The sequence below is a fragment of the Lithobates pipiens genome, unplaced genomic scaffold (genome assembly GCF_037356315.1).
Source record: "Lithobates pipiens isolate NorthernLeopardFrog02 unplaced genomic scaffold, aLitPip1_a1.2 Scaffold_3, whole genome shotgun sequence".
NCBI lineage: Eukaryota > Metazoa > Chordata > Amphibia > Anura > Ranidae > Lithobates > Lithobates pipiens.
In genome coordinates this window covers 2153653-2170680 of record NW_027507790.1, presented here as the reverse complement: position 1 = coordinate 2170680, position 17028 = coordinate 2153653, and the positions used below count along the sequence as shown (strand labels likewise).

At 40.6% G+C, this 17028-nt stretch overlaps 1 protein-coding gene across 1 annotated transcript; it reads right to left on the bottom strand.

Moving 5' to 3' along the window:
* Positions 1-2059: 2059 nt before the first annotated feature.
* Positions 2060-7673, bottom strand: LOC143939946 (olfactory receptor 6B1-like). Its single transcript, XM_077461040.1, has 2 exons — positions 7143-7673; positions 2060-3776 (listed from the first exon to the last, which is right to left on the bottom strand). Exon 2 carries the CDS (start codon positions 3746-3748, stop codon positions 2813-2815), a length of 936 nt encoding a protein of 311 aa, XP_077317166.1. The 5' UTR covers positions 3749-3776; positions 7143-7673; the 3' UTR covers positions 2060-2812.
* Positions 7674-17028: the final 9355 nt, after the last annotated feature.

Sequence of the window (17028 nt, the reverse complement as noted above, 5' to 3'; positions counted from 1 at the left end):
ACAGACACATTCCTAAACCTCATGGACAGATTCCCAGAAGAGGTGAAGCTGTTATAGATGTAAAGGGTTGTCAAACTCAATATTGACTCCTATGGACTAAGACTGGGATGCCATTAAAGTTCATGTCTGTCAAGGCTGGGCTCAGCCCTTCTTTCTTTGGGCTGGCCACTCAGCTGCCAGTTAATTGCCAGCTCCTATCTCTCCACAGTGTCTCGCCTGTTGATGTTATCCTGCTCATCAGTCCTGCCTACTTAAGCCATCCAGTCCAGATGATCTCTGCCTTTGCCTTTGTCACATCTGTAGAGACGCTCTCCTGTGTTCCTGTTAAAGATTTGCTTGGCTGACATTCCTTCTGGCTCCAGACTTTGCTTGTTGTTCTACTACGCTGTTCTCTGGCTCCTTGACGTTTTAGCTTGTCTGACTATCTGTTCCGGTTCCTGAACTCTGGCTATCTTTTGACTATGTTTACTCTGTTAACCTTTTTTTATTATTATTATTATTAAACAAGTGATTTAACTGTACTTCTGTCTCAGTTTGATTCATTATTTCTGACAATGTGCGTGTAAAGAAAAAATGCCCCAATACTTTTGTTAATATAGTGTATATTGTTATTAACCACTTCGGTACCGCGCTATTGCCAAATGACGGCATTAGCGCGGACCTACATTTCCGGGACTACGTCTATTGACGTCGTCCCGTGTACGAGCGGCCTGCGCGCCCCCTGAGGGGCGCGCGCGGCGCGCTCTGTGATCGGCGAGTCCATGAGACTCGCCTGATCACCGATCCGTGCAAGGGGTCTATCCCGACCCCTTATCACGTGATCAGCTGTCAGCCAATGACAGCTGATCATGTGATAGAACGGAGCCGGTAATCGGCTATTATTCCTCCTCGTGCTGACAGCGCGAGGAGAAAAAAAAAGCCGATCACCGGCGGCCGTGATCGGGACATCAGTCCCGTTCACGGCCAGTAATGTAAGCGCTCACCTGCCCCCTGCCAGTGCCCACCTGCCCCCTGCAGTGCCAATTTAATAAAAGTTAGTGCCCCCCGTCAGTGCCACCCAGCAGTGCCCACAGTGCCACCCAGCAGTGCCCACAGTGCCACCCAGCAGTGCCACCCACAGTGCCACCCAGCAGTGCCACCCACAGTGCCCACAATCTGCCTCAAAGGTGCTGCACCCCAGTGCCCAGCAGTGCCGCCCATCAGTGCCCAGCAGTGCCGCCCATCAGTGCCCAGCAGTGCCACCTATCAGAGCCACCTATCAGTGCCACCTATCAGTGCCCATCAGTCCCATCTATCAGTGGTACCCATCCGTGCCACCCATCCGTGCCACCCATCCGTGCCATCTTATCTGTGCCCATCTTATCTGTGCCGCCTTATCTGTGCCCATCGGTGCCGCCTTATCTGTGCCTATTAGTGCCGCCTTAACTATGCCTATCAGTGCCCACCAGTGCAGCCTATCAGTGCCCACCAATGCAGCCTATCAGTGCCCACCAATGCAGCCCATCAGTGCCCACCAATGCAGCCTATCAGTGCCGCCTAATCAGCGCACTTCAATGAAGGAGAAAAATGACCCGTTTGCAAAATTTTAGAACAAACTATTAAAACATGATTTATTTATTTTATTTTTTTGCATCTTTTTTTGTTTGTTTAGCAAAAAATAAAACTCCGAGCTGTAACTAAATACCACCAAAAGAAAGCTCTATTTGTGGGAAAAAAAATCATTTGGGTACAGTGTTGTATGCCCGCGCAATTGTCATTCAAAGTGCATCAGCGCTGAAAGCTGAAAATTGGTCTGGGACTGAGGGGGGTTTAAGTGCCCAGTAAGCAAGTGGTTAAATACATGAAAATTCATATGAACATTCTTCAAAAAGCTACTATTGTATACCCAACTGCATTCTGCATGCAAGCAGGCTAAGGGCCAGAGCTAACGAACTGAGATGATCATCCCAGCAGGGAAGCTGGGACTTGAGTAGCCATGGCTGTGTAATGAATAGCTAAATTTTATTAAACCATTCTCCACACCACTCCCTATATGACTAATGGATAGATTCATGCATAGCATGAATCTATTCATTGCCACTGCTGTCACACCCTATTCAGGTGTCTGGCCCCTTTTAGGATGCCGGGCACCTGAGTTACAGCGGCGTGGTGTATTTTTGAAGCACTTGATTAGAGCCCCAGGCTCTAATAGGCTTCAAAATATGTGGGCTCGTGGCCCAGGGCATTGTGCTACTAGCCCACCCAGGTGTTACAACAGTGCATGAATATTCTCTGTGGTAACACTGATGCTCGATCCGGCCAATCAGAAGCAGGTCTGAGACCCGTTTTCTGATTGGCTGAAAAGAGAAGACTCCCAATTGGCCACTGAGAAGGAGTAAACGGAAGCCAGAGCCATCACTTGTGGAGACTGGAGAGCAGGGGAAGGGAGTGTCACGTCGCTGACTGCCCAGGAGAAGAGCTGATGGGGTACCAGACCCACCAGCTGGCTGACCAAATGGGGGGTACTGTTTTCCTCCCCCCAAAGAAAATTACCACTGGCCGCCACTGGTAGGCATGGCGCCCTAAAACACAGTGGCCATTTCACACTGCTGAGCTTCAATGAATTAATGCCCATGCACTGGACGTTTCTAAATGCAGGTAAAAGGTAGCTAAACAGGGTACACACATTTGCCAGTGTACAGTAATCTTCAACTGTCAGGAGACAGGCAGCTAGGGAAGGTCCAGTGTGTATGAACCCTAAAAGTTAGTTGTTGGACTATAAAATAAATATATATATATATATATATATATATATATATACACACACACACATTTATTGTACAATGCCTTTAGTAATTGATTTTCTTATTGCTTGTTGTACTTCTCTATTCCTCAGGCAGTAGATTATTGGATTTATGAGAGGGGTCATAATGGAATACAAAATGGTTACCAATTTATTCCTATCAAATGGATTAGCCTTTCTTGGTCTTGCATAAATAAACAATGTGGTTGTATAAAATAAGATAACGATGGTAAGATGAAAAGCACAAGTAGAGAAAGCCTTCTGGAGTCCCATGTTGTTTGGTAATTTTAGCACGGTCCAAAGAATGCATATGTATATGATAATGATCACTATTAGCGGAATCATGATGATCACCATAGCAAGTATGAAATCCACCAGCTCAGTAAAAGACATGTCATTACAAGCTAAATTCAGCAGCGGGGAAATGTCACAGAAGAAATGGTTGATCACATTTGGGCCACAGAAGTGAAGCCTAAAAATAAGAGTTGCTTTGACCATTGCAACAGAAAACCCTAGCACCCAAGACCCAATAGCCAGCCGAATACAAAATGTGTGATTCATGATGACTGTGTAACGTAAAGGGAAACATATAGCAACACATCTATCAAAAGCCATGGCTGCTAATAGAACACATTCAGTGCAGGCCAAAGATATAAAGATATACAATTGTACCATACAAGCTACGAAAGAGATTTTTGTATTCTGTGTTAGAAAGATATTTAGAAGTTTGGGAACAGTGACTGTGACAAACCATATTTCCAAAAAAGATAAACTACACATAAGATAATACATGGGCTTATGGAGCTTTACATTAAATTTTACTGTTAGAATAATGATCACATGTTCTGCTACAGTTAAAATATAAGTTATAAGGAAAACAGTAAATAGTATAAACTGAAGCTCGGGACGAGTCGGAAATCCAATGAGAATGAAAACTGTAATATTATTACCTCGAAATGCTTCCATTTTTAATCAGTTGTGAAATATACACAAGCTGAGATAAAAAAATAAAAATCAATATGATGTGTATAGTGCATACTTTTTATAATGTAGTCTACCTTCTTCAGACAGACAGATGACCCAGTCAATATACCAACATGTCATATTGGTGCCTTGATGCTGAACTCTATGCAAACAGCTAAACACACATATAAAAATACATATATATATAGGAGCGGTCACATGACCCAAATGGGGTTAAAAAATATATTTAAAGCAGTAATAAACTCAGCAACCCAACTTGTGAAAAGCATGATAGCCATTGAAAAATTATTTTATGTATCAGTCTGCCTTATTAATTACCTCCCGCCACGTTTTCTTACTTTTTTCAGCTTAAAGGGGTTGTAAAGGTTCGTTTTTTATTTTCTAAATAGGTTCCTTTAACCACTTGAGACCCGCGCTATAGCCGAATGACGGCTACAGCGCGGATCTCCTTTTCCGGGACTACGTCTATTGACGTCGTCCCGTGAACGAGCGGCCTGCGCGCCCCTTGAGGGGCGCGCGCGGTGCGCGCTGTGATCGGCGAGTCTATGAGACTCGCTTAATCACCGATCCGTGCAAGGGGTCGATCCCGACCCCTTATCACGTGATCAGCTGTCAGCCAATGACAGCTGATCATGGGATATAACGGAGCCGGTAATCGGCTATTATTCCTCCTCGCGCTGTCAGCGCGAGGAGAAAAAAAAGCCGAACACCGGCGGCCGTGATCGGGACATCAGTCCCGATCACGGCCAGCCCTTCTAGTGACCACCTGCCCCCTGCCAGTGCCCACCTGCCCTCTGCCAGTGCCACATTAATAAAAAGTAAGTGCCCCCGTCAGTGCCACCCAGCAGTGCCCACAGTGCCACCCAGCAGTGCCACCCAGCAGTGCCCACAGTGCCACCCAGCAGTGCCCACAATCTGCCTCAACAAAGGTGCTGCACCCCAGTGCCACATATCTGTGCCCATCAGTGTCATCTGCCAGTGCCCAGCAGTGCCGCCCATCAGTGCCCAGCAGTGCCACCTATCAGAGCCACCTATCAGTGCCACCTATCAGTGCCCATCAGTCCCATCTATCAGTGGTGCCTATCAGTGCCCATCTGTGCCACCCATCCATGCCACCCATCTGTGCCACCCACCCGTGCCATCTTATCTGTGCCCATCTTTGTCCATCAGTGCCGCCTTATCTGTGCCCATCGGTGCCGCCTTATCTGTGCCTATTAGTGCCGCCTTAACTATGCCTATCAGTGCCCACCAGTGCAGCCTATCAGTGCCCACCAATGCAGCCTATCAGTGCCCACCAATGCAGCCCATCAGTGCCCACCAGTGCAGTCTATCAGTGCCGCCTCATCAGCGCACTTCAATGAAGGAGAAAAATGACCCGTTTGCAAAATTTTATAACAAACTATTAAACATGATTTTTTATTTTTTTTTGCATCTTTTTTTGTTTGTTTAGCAAAAAATAAAACTCTGAGCTGTAATTAAATACCACCAAAAGAAAGCTTTATTTGTGGGAAAAAAATGATAAAAATTTCATTTGGGTGCAGTGTTGTATGCCCGCGCAATTGTCATTCAAAGTGCATCAGCGCTGAAAGCTGAAAATTGGTCTGGGACTGAGGGGGGTTTAAGTGCCCAGTAAGCAAGTGGTTAAGCTAGTACATTGTTGGTTCACTTACTTTTTCCTTCGATTTCCCTTCTAAATGTTTTTTTTCTTTGTCTGAATTTCTCACTTCCTGTTTCTCCTCAGTAAACTTCACACCATCATCTGAGCGGTGTTTAGTCAGCCAGAACAGCTTACTGAACAGCTTACTGAGGAGGATCAGGAAGTGTGAAATTCAGACAAAGAAAACAAAGAAAAAAAAACATTTAGAAGGGAAATCGAAGGAAAAGGTAAGTGAACCAACAATGCACTAACTTAAAGGAACCTATTTAGAAAATAAAATAACCTTGACAACCCCTTTAATTTTCTTTCCCTGCTTCCCATCTGAAGCCAGAGCCATTTTAACTGTTGTCATTCTCATCTGTGCAATCTGTTACTTCCGCCCTTTCTGTCCTTGCTGCCCGAAATCTTGTGCATGCGCATTGAGTTTTAGAGAGCCTCCTTTTTTTGTCCTCTCTGCTTGTCGCATGATCAGATGAAGTCTTACGGGATTACAATTCAATGCCTGCTGGAGACTGGATGATGCGGTTATGGCACACTGCCATGAATCATGCGCATGCACCGGTGATGTCATTGGATTGAGGATCGCTTGTTTACAACAGAACGGCACAGACTGGAAAGATTTTTAAAACAACATTCATTTTTAAAAAGAGAAATGTTCATGTTGCAAAGTGAATATTGAAGACTAAGGTAAATTGGGTTTATTTTGAACACAGTTATGCAAGGACAAGCACACGTTCATCTTACAAGTGCCCTCTGATTCTTCATAATAATAATAATAATTCACTAACATACAATTGGTGAAGTGTCTCTTTAGTCACTTTGCCAGATGAAAAGCTTCTTTAGATAATCAATTCCACTGTCTGTCAAGTAGGAGGTGAGAGAATTTTTCCAAATTAGTGATGAGCACAGGCATGTTCAGATCCTAGTCCAAAGCCATCTCACTTGATAACTTAATTAAACCCGTATATATTTGACGCCACTCCTACTTTAAAAAAAAAAAAAAAAAAAATTTGGCTGGAATTAATTTTCCTTAGCTTACGTTGTAAGCTTCTCATCAGGTGAAAATGTATATATAAAAAATAATGGCATTAATTGTTTGGTTGAAATATTAGGTATTTTTTTCCCCAAACTTAATAGTGAGGTGTATACCTTTACCCTTTCCCTTTACTTTAGTGCCCCCCCCCCCCCCCCCACACTGTTTACGTATTCCCGATCATATTAGTCCTTCATCCCATACTATAACCCTAATATTATTTCCAAAACCTACTGTGTTTATTTAGAAGAGGAGAGAGTATCAACTCTCTACCAACACCACTTTACCCCTCAGTGGAAAAAAACAAAAAAATCTGATAAAAAGGAAAAAATAATGTGACAACCTTTCAAACTTTATAGTGTAATATACCCCATGTTCTCTCCCAAAATTTTTGTGACCCTCTTTCCCAATCATAATTATCAGTAATCCCATAATATATCCCTAATATACATATGTGATATTATATCTTCCCCAGACCTATTATGTTTATTTCAAGAAAGAAAACATCAGAGAAAAAGAAACATGTAATGCATTTAGTAAACCTGGCCCAGTATGTAGTTGTTAGCTCAAAAACCACAAAGCATTAATTCAACCATAAGTAAACAGAAATAATCTTCATAAACGCATTTCTTTATTTATAAAATAAACATATGTGTGAATGGTAAAAATGAGAGCTGTAAACTTACTCTGTTTTAAATGTAGTCATTCTACAGTAAGCACAAAAATTAGGAAAACATATACCAGAAGTAAAATAATTAAGCACATTGCTGCTATGTGTGAAGATGCCATATGAACTCTTCAGCATGTCAAGTCTCTTTCAAGATGTTAAGCCTGCACTTTAATTATAAGAACCCTTTGCTGCTGATTCTTTTATTAATAAACATAACCTTTTATCTAGGGGGAACCAATTTCCATCATACACATGGGATATCAATGTATAATAACTTTCCAGCTGCCAGATGGAAACTTAAATGTTTACCATTCTTTCTTTTGTATCTAAAGTGTATGTTAATGAGAAAAGTCATGTATATGTAGTACATCTCTGCAATACATGCACATTTCCCCATGCTTTGCCCCCTTAAAAACAGTGCAAGTACAGAAAAGTACCTGTAGAAGTGCCAGAAATCAATTGACGTCCTTATATCCTATGATTCTATTCTGTGCTGACAACACTATCTCTGCTGCACTAAAATTCCAAGTAGTGCTATAAACTCTGGCTGAGTATTCTTCTGTGCTCTATTAAATGTATCACCTTTATGTAAGGGAGACAGCCCAGTAGATAAGAACTGGGCAGGGCTGGGCACTGTATTGTCAGGTCAAAAACTGAAGTTAGGTGTTAAATTCATTTCAGGGTTGTCAAATTAATTGTGCAAGCTGCCAATTCAAGAGAATCCTACCCTCTGTTTACATTTTCCAACATTAACTTGATCAATGTCATAAAATGGGTCAAAGCACCAGTATCAAAACATAGTAAATAAGGAAAGGACAGGTGGGACTTTTAAGGTACCAAAGGATATAATAGTCAAAGTAGAAAAATATATATATTTTATTTAAACAATTCTTTAAAATCGCAATAAACATTTACAAGAATCACGTATTATTTCTTTTGACATGTACAACCACTTCTTACTCTACATGTTTCACTCAGTGGAGCTTCTTCGGGAGTTTTTGAAAGTATTGCATAAAGTTATATACACTATAAGAAAAACAACAATTGTAAATGATTATGCTTGAAAATTGCCATTAATAAAACCACATGGCATGTAAATAAGACATACCTGTATGTATTTTGAAGAAAAATATTTATACATTATACAAAGTACATTTTATACAGAATAATGGTGAACTGAAGATGAATGCCTACCAGATGCTTGTGTTCAAGAAATATAAATTTTTTGATTCCTAGATTGAAGCCAGGATTTACAAAGTAAGAAGACCTTTGGTAACCAGAGAGAGAAGATAAAAAATCAACATACTGGATAAGGAGAGAAATAATACTAATAAATGTAGGGTAATAAATAAATTGGGCAAACATTTACCTCAATTCTAGGCAGTAGAATAAGATATAACCAATTTAATCTTCCATGTCTAAAATGAGGGGATGATCTAATGGTTGGGACAATAAACAGGGGGACAAAAGGTGGTAAGTGCTCCCCTTTTTCCCAGCACCCAGAAATGCACCAGTGACACTCCTGCTATTGGGTTTTACTGTTTGAGGTAACAGCTTGTATTGTCCTATAATCAAATTAATGAATAAATGAATTGTTGTATTAGTGGTGATCCCAATCACATGTCAGATTGGTTTCCAAATCAAAAATGGAAACCCCAATTAGCCGTCACATGGGTCTCTTCCATGCATTTGATTTGTCAAAGATGCAATTTTTTGCCCTGGAGTACTTACCAAAAAATGAGGTGGTGATAATGACAAATTATTATTACAACGAGAAGCAAGCTGGATTCATAATCTATTGGCTCTCAAGCCGCTTGGACTGAATGATGCATTCGGTTTCAAGCCTTTCTTATAAAGTACAATAATACAGTTTAAATGGGGTTTCTTTCCACTCCCCCACTCCCACCTTCTGACTCCAGTGAATTTGAACATTTTAACCCAATGCATAAGCAGAAGTGGTGCTGTTGTAACTTTAACTTCATTTTTCTGATGTGATTTATAGTGTCTTTACTTAACCAAAATAGATACTCCAATGAATAGCCCTCAATTTGCTTTTGCGTTTTATTCTCTGCTTCTTTGTTTTCGAATTCATTTTTATCATACCCAATTGTTATTTCACGTTTCTCTGATGAGGGACCACTGTGTAGTTTATTTGTCTGCTATTACATGTACATGTGGAACTGATCATGGATGCCGTTTGTTCAGATGCTATTTATTCTAATCAATGAATAATTGATCGCTCCTTTTTCCTTTTGTTGTTTAATGAAGTCACCAGGTTTGGGGAAGAACCGGTAACCCTATGGACTCCCAGGGCTCTTGTAACAACCGTGTCTAACCAGTCATCTTATATTTTACTCGGGCCCTTAGGCGTTGATTATTAGCCTGCCCATTATTTCCCATTTTGAAAGCGCTTTGACTGTGAGCTGTTTATCTGCTCCCTTGTTACATTGGGAGAGACCATCAGTCTGCTGTACTGTCTGGGCAGTGTGGACTTCAGAAAAACATGTAGAGTAAGAAGTGGTTGTGCATGTCAAAAGAAATAATATGTGATCCTTATAAATGTTTATTGCGATTTTAAAGAATTGTTTAAATAAAATGTATATATTTTTCTACTTTGATTGATTATTATATCTTTTGGTACCTTAAAAGTCTCGCCTGCCCTTTCCTTATTTACTTTGTTGTTCAAATGGGATGCGGTACCGAACCTTGATCTCTCATTACCCAGTTCCCAAATGTTTAGTATGAAAACATGGTGATAATAAACTTTATTTTTTCTGTTAAACCATTTCAATACAGGGCACTTTTACTCCTTTCCTGCCCAGGCCAATTTTCAGCCTTCGGCGCTTCCACACTTTGAATGACAATTGCGCGGTCATACAACACTGTACCCAAATACAATTTTTACCATGTTTTTTCAAACAAATAGAGCTTTCTTTTAGTGGTATTTAATCTGAACTTTTTTTTTTGCTAAATAAAAAAAAAAAAGCATTTTTTTCTGCTTCTGTTTTTTTTGCAAATAAATAATCTTTGTTCACAAATTTAGGCCAAGATATATTCTGCTACATTTCTTTGTTAAAAATAACCTACATCAGTGTACATTAGTTAGTCTGTATGAAAGGTATAGAGTCAACAAACTATGGTGTATATACGGTATGTAAAAATTGTTCAGTCCTGGTGAACTGATGGCCCAAAAATGCCAGGACAGTACAATGCCCCCCAAATGACCCATTTTTGGCAAATAGATAGTCTAAGGTATTTAATAAGAGGCATGGTGAGAAATTACTTTTTTTTTTTGTATGTTTGTTTTCATATTGTCACCAATGCAGTACAGCATCATCATATAAATGGTGTGGCAGTGATCAGGAACACTGACTAGTGTGGAGAGTATGTAAAAAAAAACAACAAAACATTTTAAGAATTTTTTTAAATTTTACATTTTTTTTAATGATTTTTTTTTCAACATACTGTGATCAGAGCAGTAGAGAGTAACACTGTACTATTCTGGGGAGGCGATCATGATTTTTTTATGATTGTCTATAAGGATGAGCCGAACACCCCCCTGTTCAGTTCGCCAGGGCCGTCTTTAATATTGATTGGACCCTGGGCAAAACATTTCTTGGGGCCCCCCATGCAGTTTCGCTCTCCACCTGCTCTGAGACATACAATAGATAGCAGCTAGACTCAAAATCAGTTTAATGAATCAGATCAGGCAGCTATTGCGATTGGTTGCCAGAGATTACAGTGTATCATTACCATTCACTGACTGGTTGCTAGAGGTTACAGCACACATTACGGCTCACTGATTAGTTGCTAGAGGTTGCAGCACATGATTTCTGTTTGTTGATTGGTTGCTAGAGATTACTGTGGATATGACCTCAGGGGGGCATGATATACATATCAATGCCGCCAGTCGCGCCAATTTACATATGAATGCTGCCACTATTTACATATGAATGCCGGTAATTTACATGTAAACACAGGGTCTGCAGGTGAGTCATCTGTACACAACAATAGGGCAGAGCTGGGCAGCATTAGTAGCAGCACTTCACATTGAGATATTGGGACACTGCACAGGACTAAAACCTTAAGGGATGAGGGAATTTAAACCAGGATAGTTGGCAAGTATGAGGCAGCTGCTTTGGGCCCCACAACAATGACAGGGCCCAGGGCAGCTGCTCCTTTTGCCCTGCCTTAAAAACGGCCCTGCAGTTCGCACCAGAACTTGCGAACAGACCTAAACTTCGTGTGAACTTTAGAACCCTATTAAAGTCTATGGGACTCGAACATTCAAAATCTAAAGTGCTAATTTTAAAGGCTAATATGCAAGTTACTGTCCTAAAAAGTGTTTGGGGACCTGGGTCCTGCCCCAGGGGACATGGATCAATGCAAAAAAAAGTTTTAAATACAACCTTTTTTTCGGGAGCAGTGATTGTAATAATGATTGAAGTGAAACAATAAAAGTGTAATATTCCTTTAAATTTTGTACCTGGGGAGTGTCTATAGTATTCCTGTGAAGGGGCGCATGTTTCCCGTGCTTAGAACTGTCCCTGCACAAAGTGTCATTTCTGCAGGAAAAAAAGTCTTTTAAAATCACTCGCGGCTATAATGAATTAATAATGAGAAATAAAAATCTATATAAAAAACCGCGCTAATCAGCACCAGGAGAGGCTTAAGCCAAATCAAAATAAAAAGCTCTGTATGAATCTAAAGTACCTGCATGTAAAAACACTACATAGGCTGCTGCCCCCCGGACGAAAGGAAACCCCTTAGAAGGGTTCCTTTTAAAAGTGAAATAAAAAGAATATTATCGGGTTAATTGGCGCTACCTAGAAAACAGGTCTCCATTACAAAAAGGGTCTTATGGAGAATCAATGAATGGGGAGCCAGGATACGGTCTTTGCAAAAAGCACAGTATTCCCTCTCACCCTATTTATAATGACACTGTATACTGCCGACCCCAGAATCACATAAAGAGCTAAGGACACCAAGAAAAGCCCCAGCTCCGCCCAAAGGAAGATTTGAATCAAACACTAAATGTAATAAATCTGTGGGCCATCATAGAAAAAGGGGTCCCAAAACATTAATTACTAATGACGGGAATTACCAATCAGACTCATTAAAATAATACTACAAAACAGTAGAAAATCAGGAACTAATGATGTTAGAACAGGCCAGGATCCTTCCCTAAAGAATATCTATTCAAACACACATTCTCAAGTATGTTAAAAATACAGGCCAAAAGATCTTATGTGCCAAACTACATATGCAACCTGATGAAATTAAAATTAAAAGTCAAATCGCCTGAGATGCGACAAATTACATTCAGTGGCAGGCCTATTAGCAACAATGAAGGAACCCTTTATCAGTATAAGTGAAAAAAGATATATATGTATATTTAAAGTACCGTGCGCTAATGGGCAAACTGGGGCCACATAAGTGTACCCACCAGTGTGTAGTGCCGAAAGGTGACAGGCCTATTAGCAAACAGTAATGAAAAACAGTAATGAAAAACCCTTTAACAGTATAAAGTGAAAAATATATATATATATATATTTAAAATGCCGTGCACTAATGAACAAACTGGGGCCACATAGGTGTACCCACCAGTGTGTAATGCCGGAAAGAATATATATTTGTGTATATAACCTCAAACAGTATTAATATTAAATCTGTGTATAGTGAAAACCAAAAAGGAAATTGAATGTGTAAACAAATAACTGAAAATGTGAGCTTTTCACACCCCAGAACCCAAATGGTTAAAAAATATATATGTGTGTGTATGTGTTAGTGCATAAAAAATGAAAATGCAATAATGCAAAATTTTTTGGCGATAAAGGCTAAAAAACACATGTGCGAAGTGCAATAACACCTAAAATGGAAAAAGTGAAATAGATGAAAAAAATGAAAAAATAAAAATAAAAATAAAAATAACAATAAAAGTAAAATCTGAGGATGAGTAACAAAAACTATATAAAGAACATAAGCAAAATGGCAAATATATATATGTGAAAAATAAGTCCCAAAAAAATGAAAGTTCAATGGTATTAGTCCAAGGGATCTTAGAAAAATCCTTATAGTGACTTTTGTGCTTCCTATTCAGTCTTCACTGTGACTTCTGTGCTCCCCCACCAGGAATCCTACTCACCAGAAGTAGATACCCCTACAGGGGTTAAGAGCCTTAAGAATCAATCTCCAGATATCCCGTTCTTGGATTAGTGATAGATGCCCGAGCCTGTGTCAGCTTGGATTCCTCAAGTCCTCCCTATAGAGGTGGTAGATCACGGCTGTGTTCCCCCTAGGATAGGGCCCTTTCCGTAGTGTTCAAAAGCGCAAACAAATCCTTCCTTCGGGGGCCGTGTGATAGTTACGCGGTTTGCGTTCCACCTGCGTACCAGAACAACAACGGCAACCCGGAAGTAACGTAACAGCGTGGTTCCGTCGACGGAAGGAGTAGGAGTAGGATTCCTGGTGGGGGAGCACAGAAGTCACAGTGAAGACTGAATAGGAAGCACAAAAGTCACTATAAGGATTTTTCTAAGATCCCTTGGACTAATACCATTGAACTTTCATTTTTTTGGGACTTATTTTTCACATATATATATTTGCCATTTTGCTTATGTTCTTTATATAGTTTTTGTTACTCATCCTCAGATTTTACTTTTATTGTTATTTTTATTTTTATTTTTATTTTTTCATTTTTTTCATCTATTTCACTTTTTCCATTTTAGGTGTTATTGCACTTCGCACATGTGTTTTTTAGCCTTTATCGCCAAAAAATTTTGCATTATTGCATTTTCATTTTTTATGCACTAACACATACACACACATATATATTTTTTAACCATTTGGGTTCTGGGGTGTGAAAAGCTCACATTTTCAGTTATTTGTTTACACATTCAATTTCCTTTTTGGTTTTCACTATACACAGATTTAATATTAATACTGTTTGAGGTTATATACACAAATATATATTCTTTCCGGCATTACACACTGGTGGGTACACCTATGTGGCCCCAGTTTGTTCATTAGTGCACGGCATTTTAAATATATATATATATATATTTTTCACTTTATACTGTTAAAGGGTTTTTCATTACTGTTTTTCATTACTGTTTGCTAATAGGCCTGTCACCTTTCGGCACTACACACTGGTGGGTACACTTATGTGGCCCCAGTTTGCCCATTAGCGCACGGTACTTTAAATATACATATATATCTTTTTTCACTTATACTGATAAAGGGTTCCTTCATTGTTGCTAATAGGCCTGCCACTGAATGTAATTTGTCGCATCTCAGGCGATTTGACTTTTAATTTTAATTTCATCAGGTTGCATATGTAGTTTGGCACATAAGATCTTTTGGCCTGTATTTTTAACATACTTGAGAATGTGTGTTTGAATAGATATTCTTTAGGGAAGGATCCTGGCCTGTTCTAACATCATTAGTTCCTGATTTTCTACTGTTTTGTAGTATTATTTTAATGAGTCTGATTGGTAATTCCCGTCATTAGTAATTAATGTTTTGGGACCCCTTTTTCTATGATGGCCCACAGATTTATTACATTTAGTGTTTGATTCAAATCTTCCTTTGGGCGGAGCTGGGGCTTTTCTTGGTGTCCTTAGCTCTTTATGTGATTCTGGGGTCGGCAGTATACAGTGTCATTATAAATAGGGTGAGAGGGAATACTGTGCTTTTTGCAAAGACCGTATCCTGGCTCCCCATTCATTGATTCTCCATAAGACCCTTTTTGTAATGGAGACCTGTTTTCTAGGTAGCGCCAATTAACTCGGCTATAATGAATTGTCGGCTCCCGTAATACAGAGAACACTCATTGAAAGTCATTGATAAAAAAAAAAAGCGTGGGGTTCCCCCAAATTCAATTACCAGGCCCTTCAGGTCTGGTATGGATATTAAGGGGAACCCCGCGTCAAATAAAAAAAATGACGTGGGGTTCCCCCTAAATATCCATACCAGACCCCTCTGATGCTAGTGAGGGAAGCCGGGGCTTCCCCATGACGTATGGGTGACCCCGCCCCCCTCTGATGTAATAGAAACCTGCATTACATCAGATGGGGGCGGGGTCACCCATACGTCATTGGGGAAGCCCTGGCTTCCCTCACTAGCGTCAGAGGGGATGGGGACAGGTGATGAGTGGCCCCGCCCTCCTAATATAAGAAACGTCAGGCGCTGGGATCCCGCAGTGTCTCCGACAGTGGAGACAGAAGATGGATGCATGGATGGACTGTGCTGGACTGAAAATCACCCATCGCTGGATCAGATCAGCCATCTCTGGACCCCGGAGAGATGATCATTCATCGCTGGATAGCAAGAGTGGATTACCACCGCTGGAATCGTTTTTTTTTCTTTTTTTTTTAATAAAGGAATTTTTCAAAAGTGTGTTTGTCTTATTTAACTATTTTTTACACTTTCTTTGTCAAATGGTAGGGGTACTTTTGTACCCCCTTACCATTTCAAACAGGGGGGGCCAGGATCTGGGGGTCCCCTTGTTAAAGGGGGCTTCCAGATTCTGATAAGCCCCCCGCCCGCAGACCCCCACAACCACCGGCCAGGGTTGTGGGGATTAGGCCCTTGTCCCCATCAACATGGGGACATGGTGCTTTGAGGGGTCACAGACCTCCAAAGCATCCTCCCAATGTTGAGGGCATGTGGCCTGGTATGGTTCAGGAGGGGGGTGCTCTCTCATCCCCCCTCTTTTCCTGCGGCCTTCCGGGTTGCGTGCTCAGATAAAGGGTCTGGTATGCTTTGGATATTTAGGGGGAACCCCGCGTCAATTTTCTTTTTGAATTTGACGCGTGGTTCCCCTTAATATCCATACCAGACCTGAAGGGCCTGGTAATTGAATATGGGGGAACCCCACGCTTTTTTTTTATATCAATGACTTTCAATGAGTGTTCTCTGTATTACGGGAGCCGACAATTCATTATAGCCGCAAGTGATTTTAAAAGACTTTTTTCCTGCAGAAATGACACTTTGTGCAGGGACAGTTCTAAGCACGGGAAACATGCGCCCCTTCACAGGCATACTATAGACACCCCCCAGGTACAAAATTTAAAGGAATATTACACTTTTATTGTTTCACTTTAATCATTATTACAATCACTGCTCCTGAAAAAATGGCCGTTTTTAAAACTTTTTTTTTCATTGATCCATGTCTGCTGGGGTAGGACCCAGGCCCCCAAACACTTTTTTGGACAATAACTTGCATATTAGCCTTTAAAATTAGCACTTTAGATTTCTCCCATAGACTTGTACAGGGTGTTCCCGGCTTTTCAACTCAAACTCGAAGCTCATCCCTAATTGTCTATAACAGTGAATATCATTGTTATAAACAACCCTTTTTTTGAATGAAATCCATTCATTCAGTGTGTACTATTGTGATGGGCCCCAACTAATCACATTGTACAGATGGGCTGTGATTGGCCTTATATGTACCATGTGATCACTGTGACCAATCACAGAGATCATCACAATTAGGGATGAGCCCGTGGTTCAATTTTAACTCGAACATCGGGAGTATCAGGGCTGGGCTCAGCCCTTCCTTCTCTGAGCTGGCCACTCAGCTGTTGGCTAATTGCTAGCTCCTATCTCTCCACAGTAACTCAGCTGTTGATGATATCCTGATCATCAGTCCTGCCTAATTAAACCGTCCAGTCCAGAGGAGCTCTGCCTTCACCTTGGTTACATCACAGAAACTCAATCAGAAACTCAATCCTGTTCAAGACTTGCTTTGCTGACATCCCTTCTGGCTCAAAATCCTGCTTGCTGTTCCATTACATTGATCCCTGACTTCTGGCTTGGCTGACTATCCATTCCAGTTACTGAACTTTGGCTATGTTTTGACTACATTTATTCTTTTTATTTTTATTATTAAACAAGTGTGA

Bases quoted from the DNA above. Each gene is read 5' to 3' on its own strand.
- LOC143939946 (XM_077461040.1), bottom strand. From the start codon at position 3,748: ATGGAAGCATTTCGAGGTAATAATATTACAGTTTTCATTCTCATTGGA.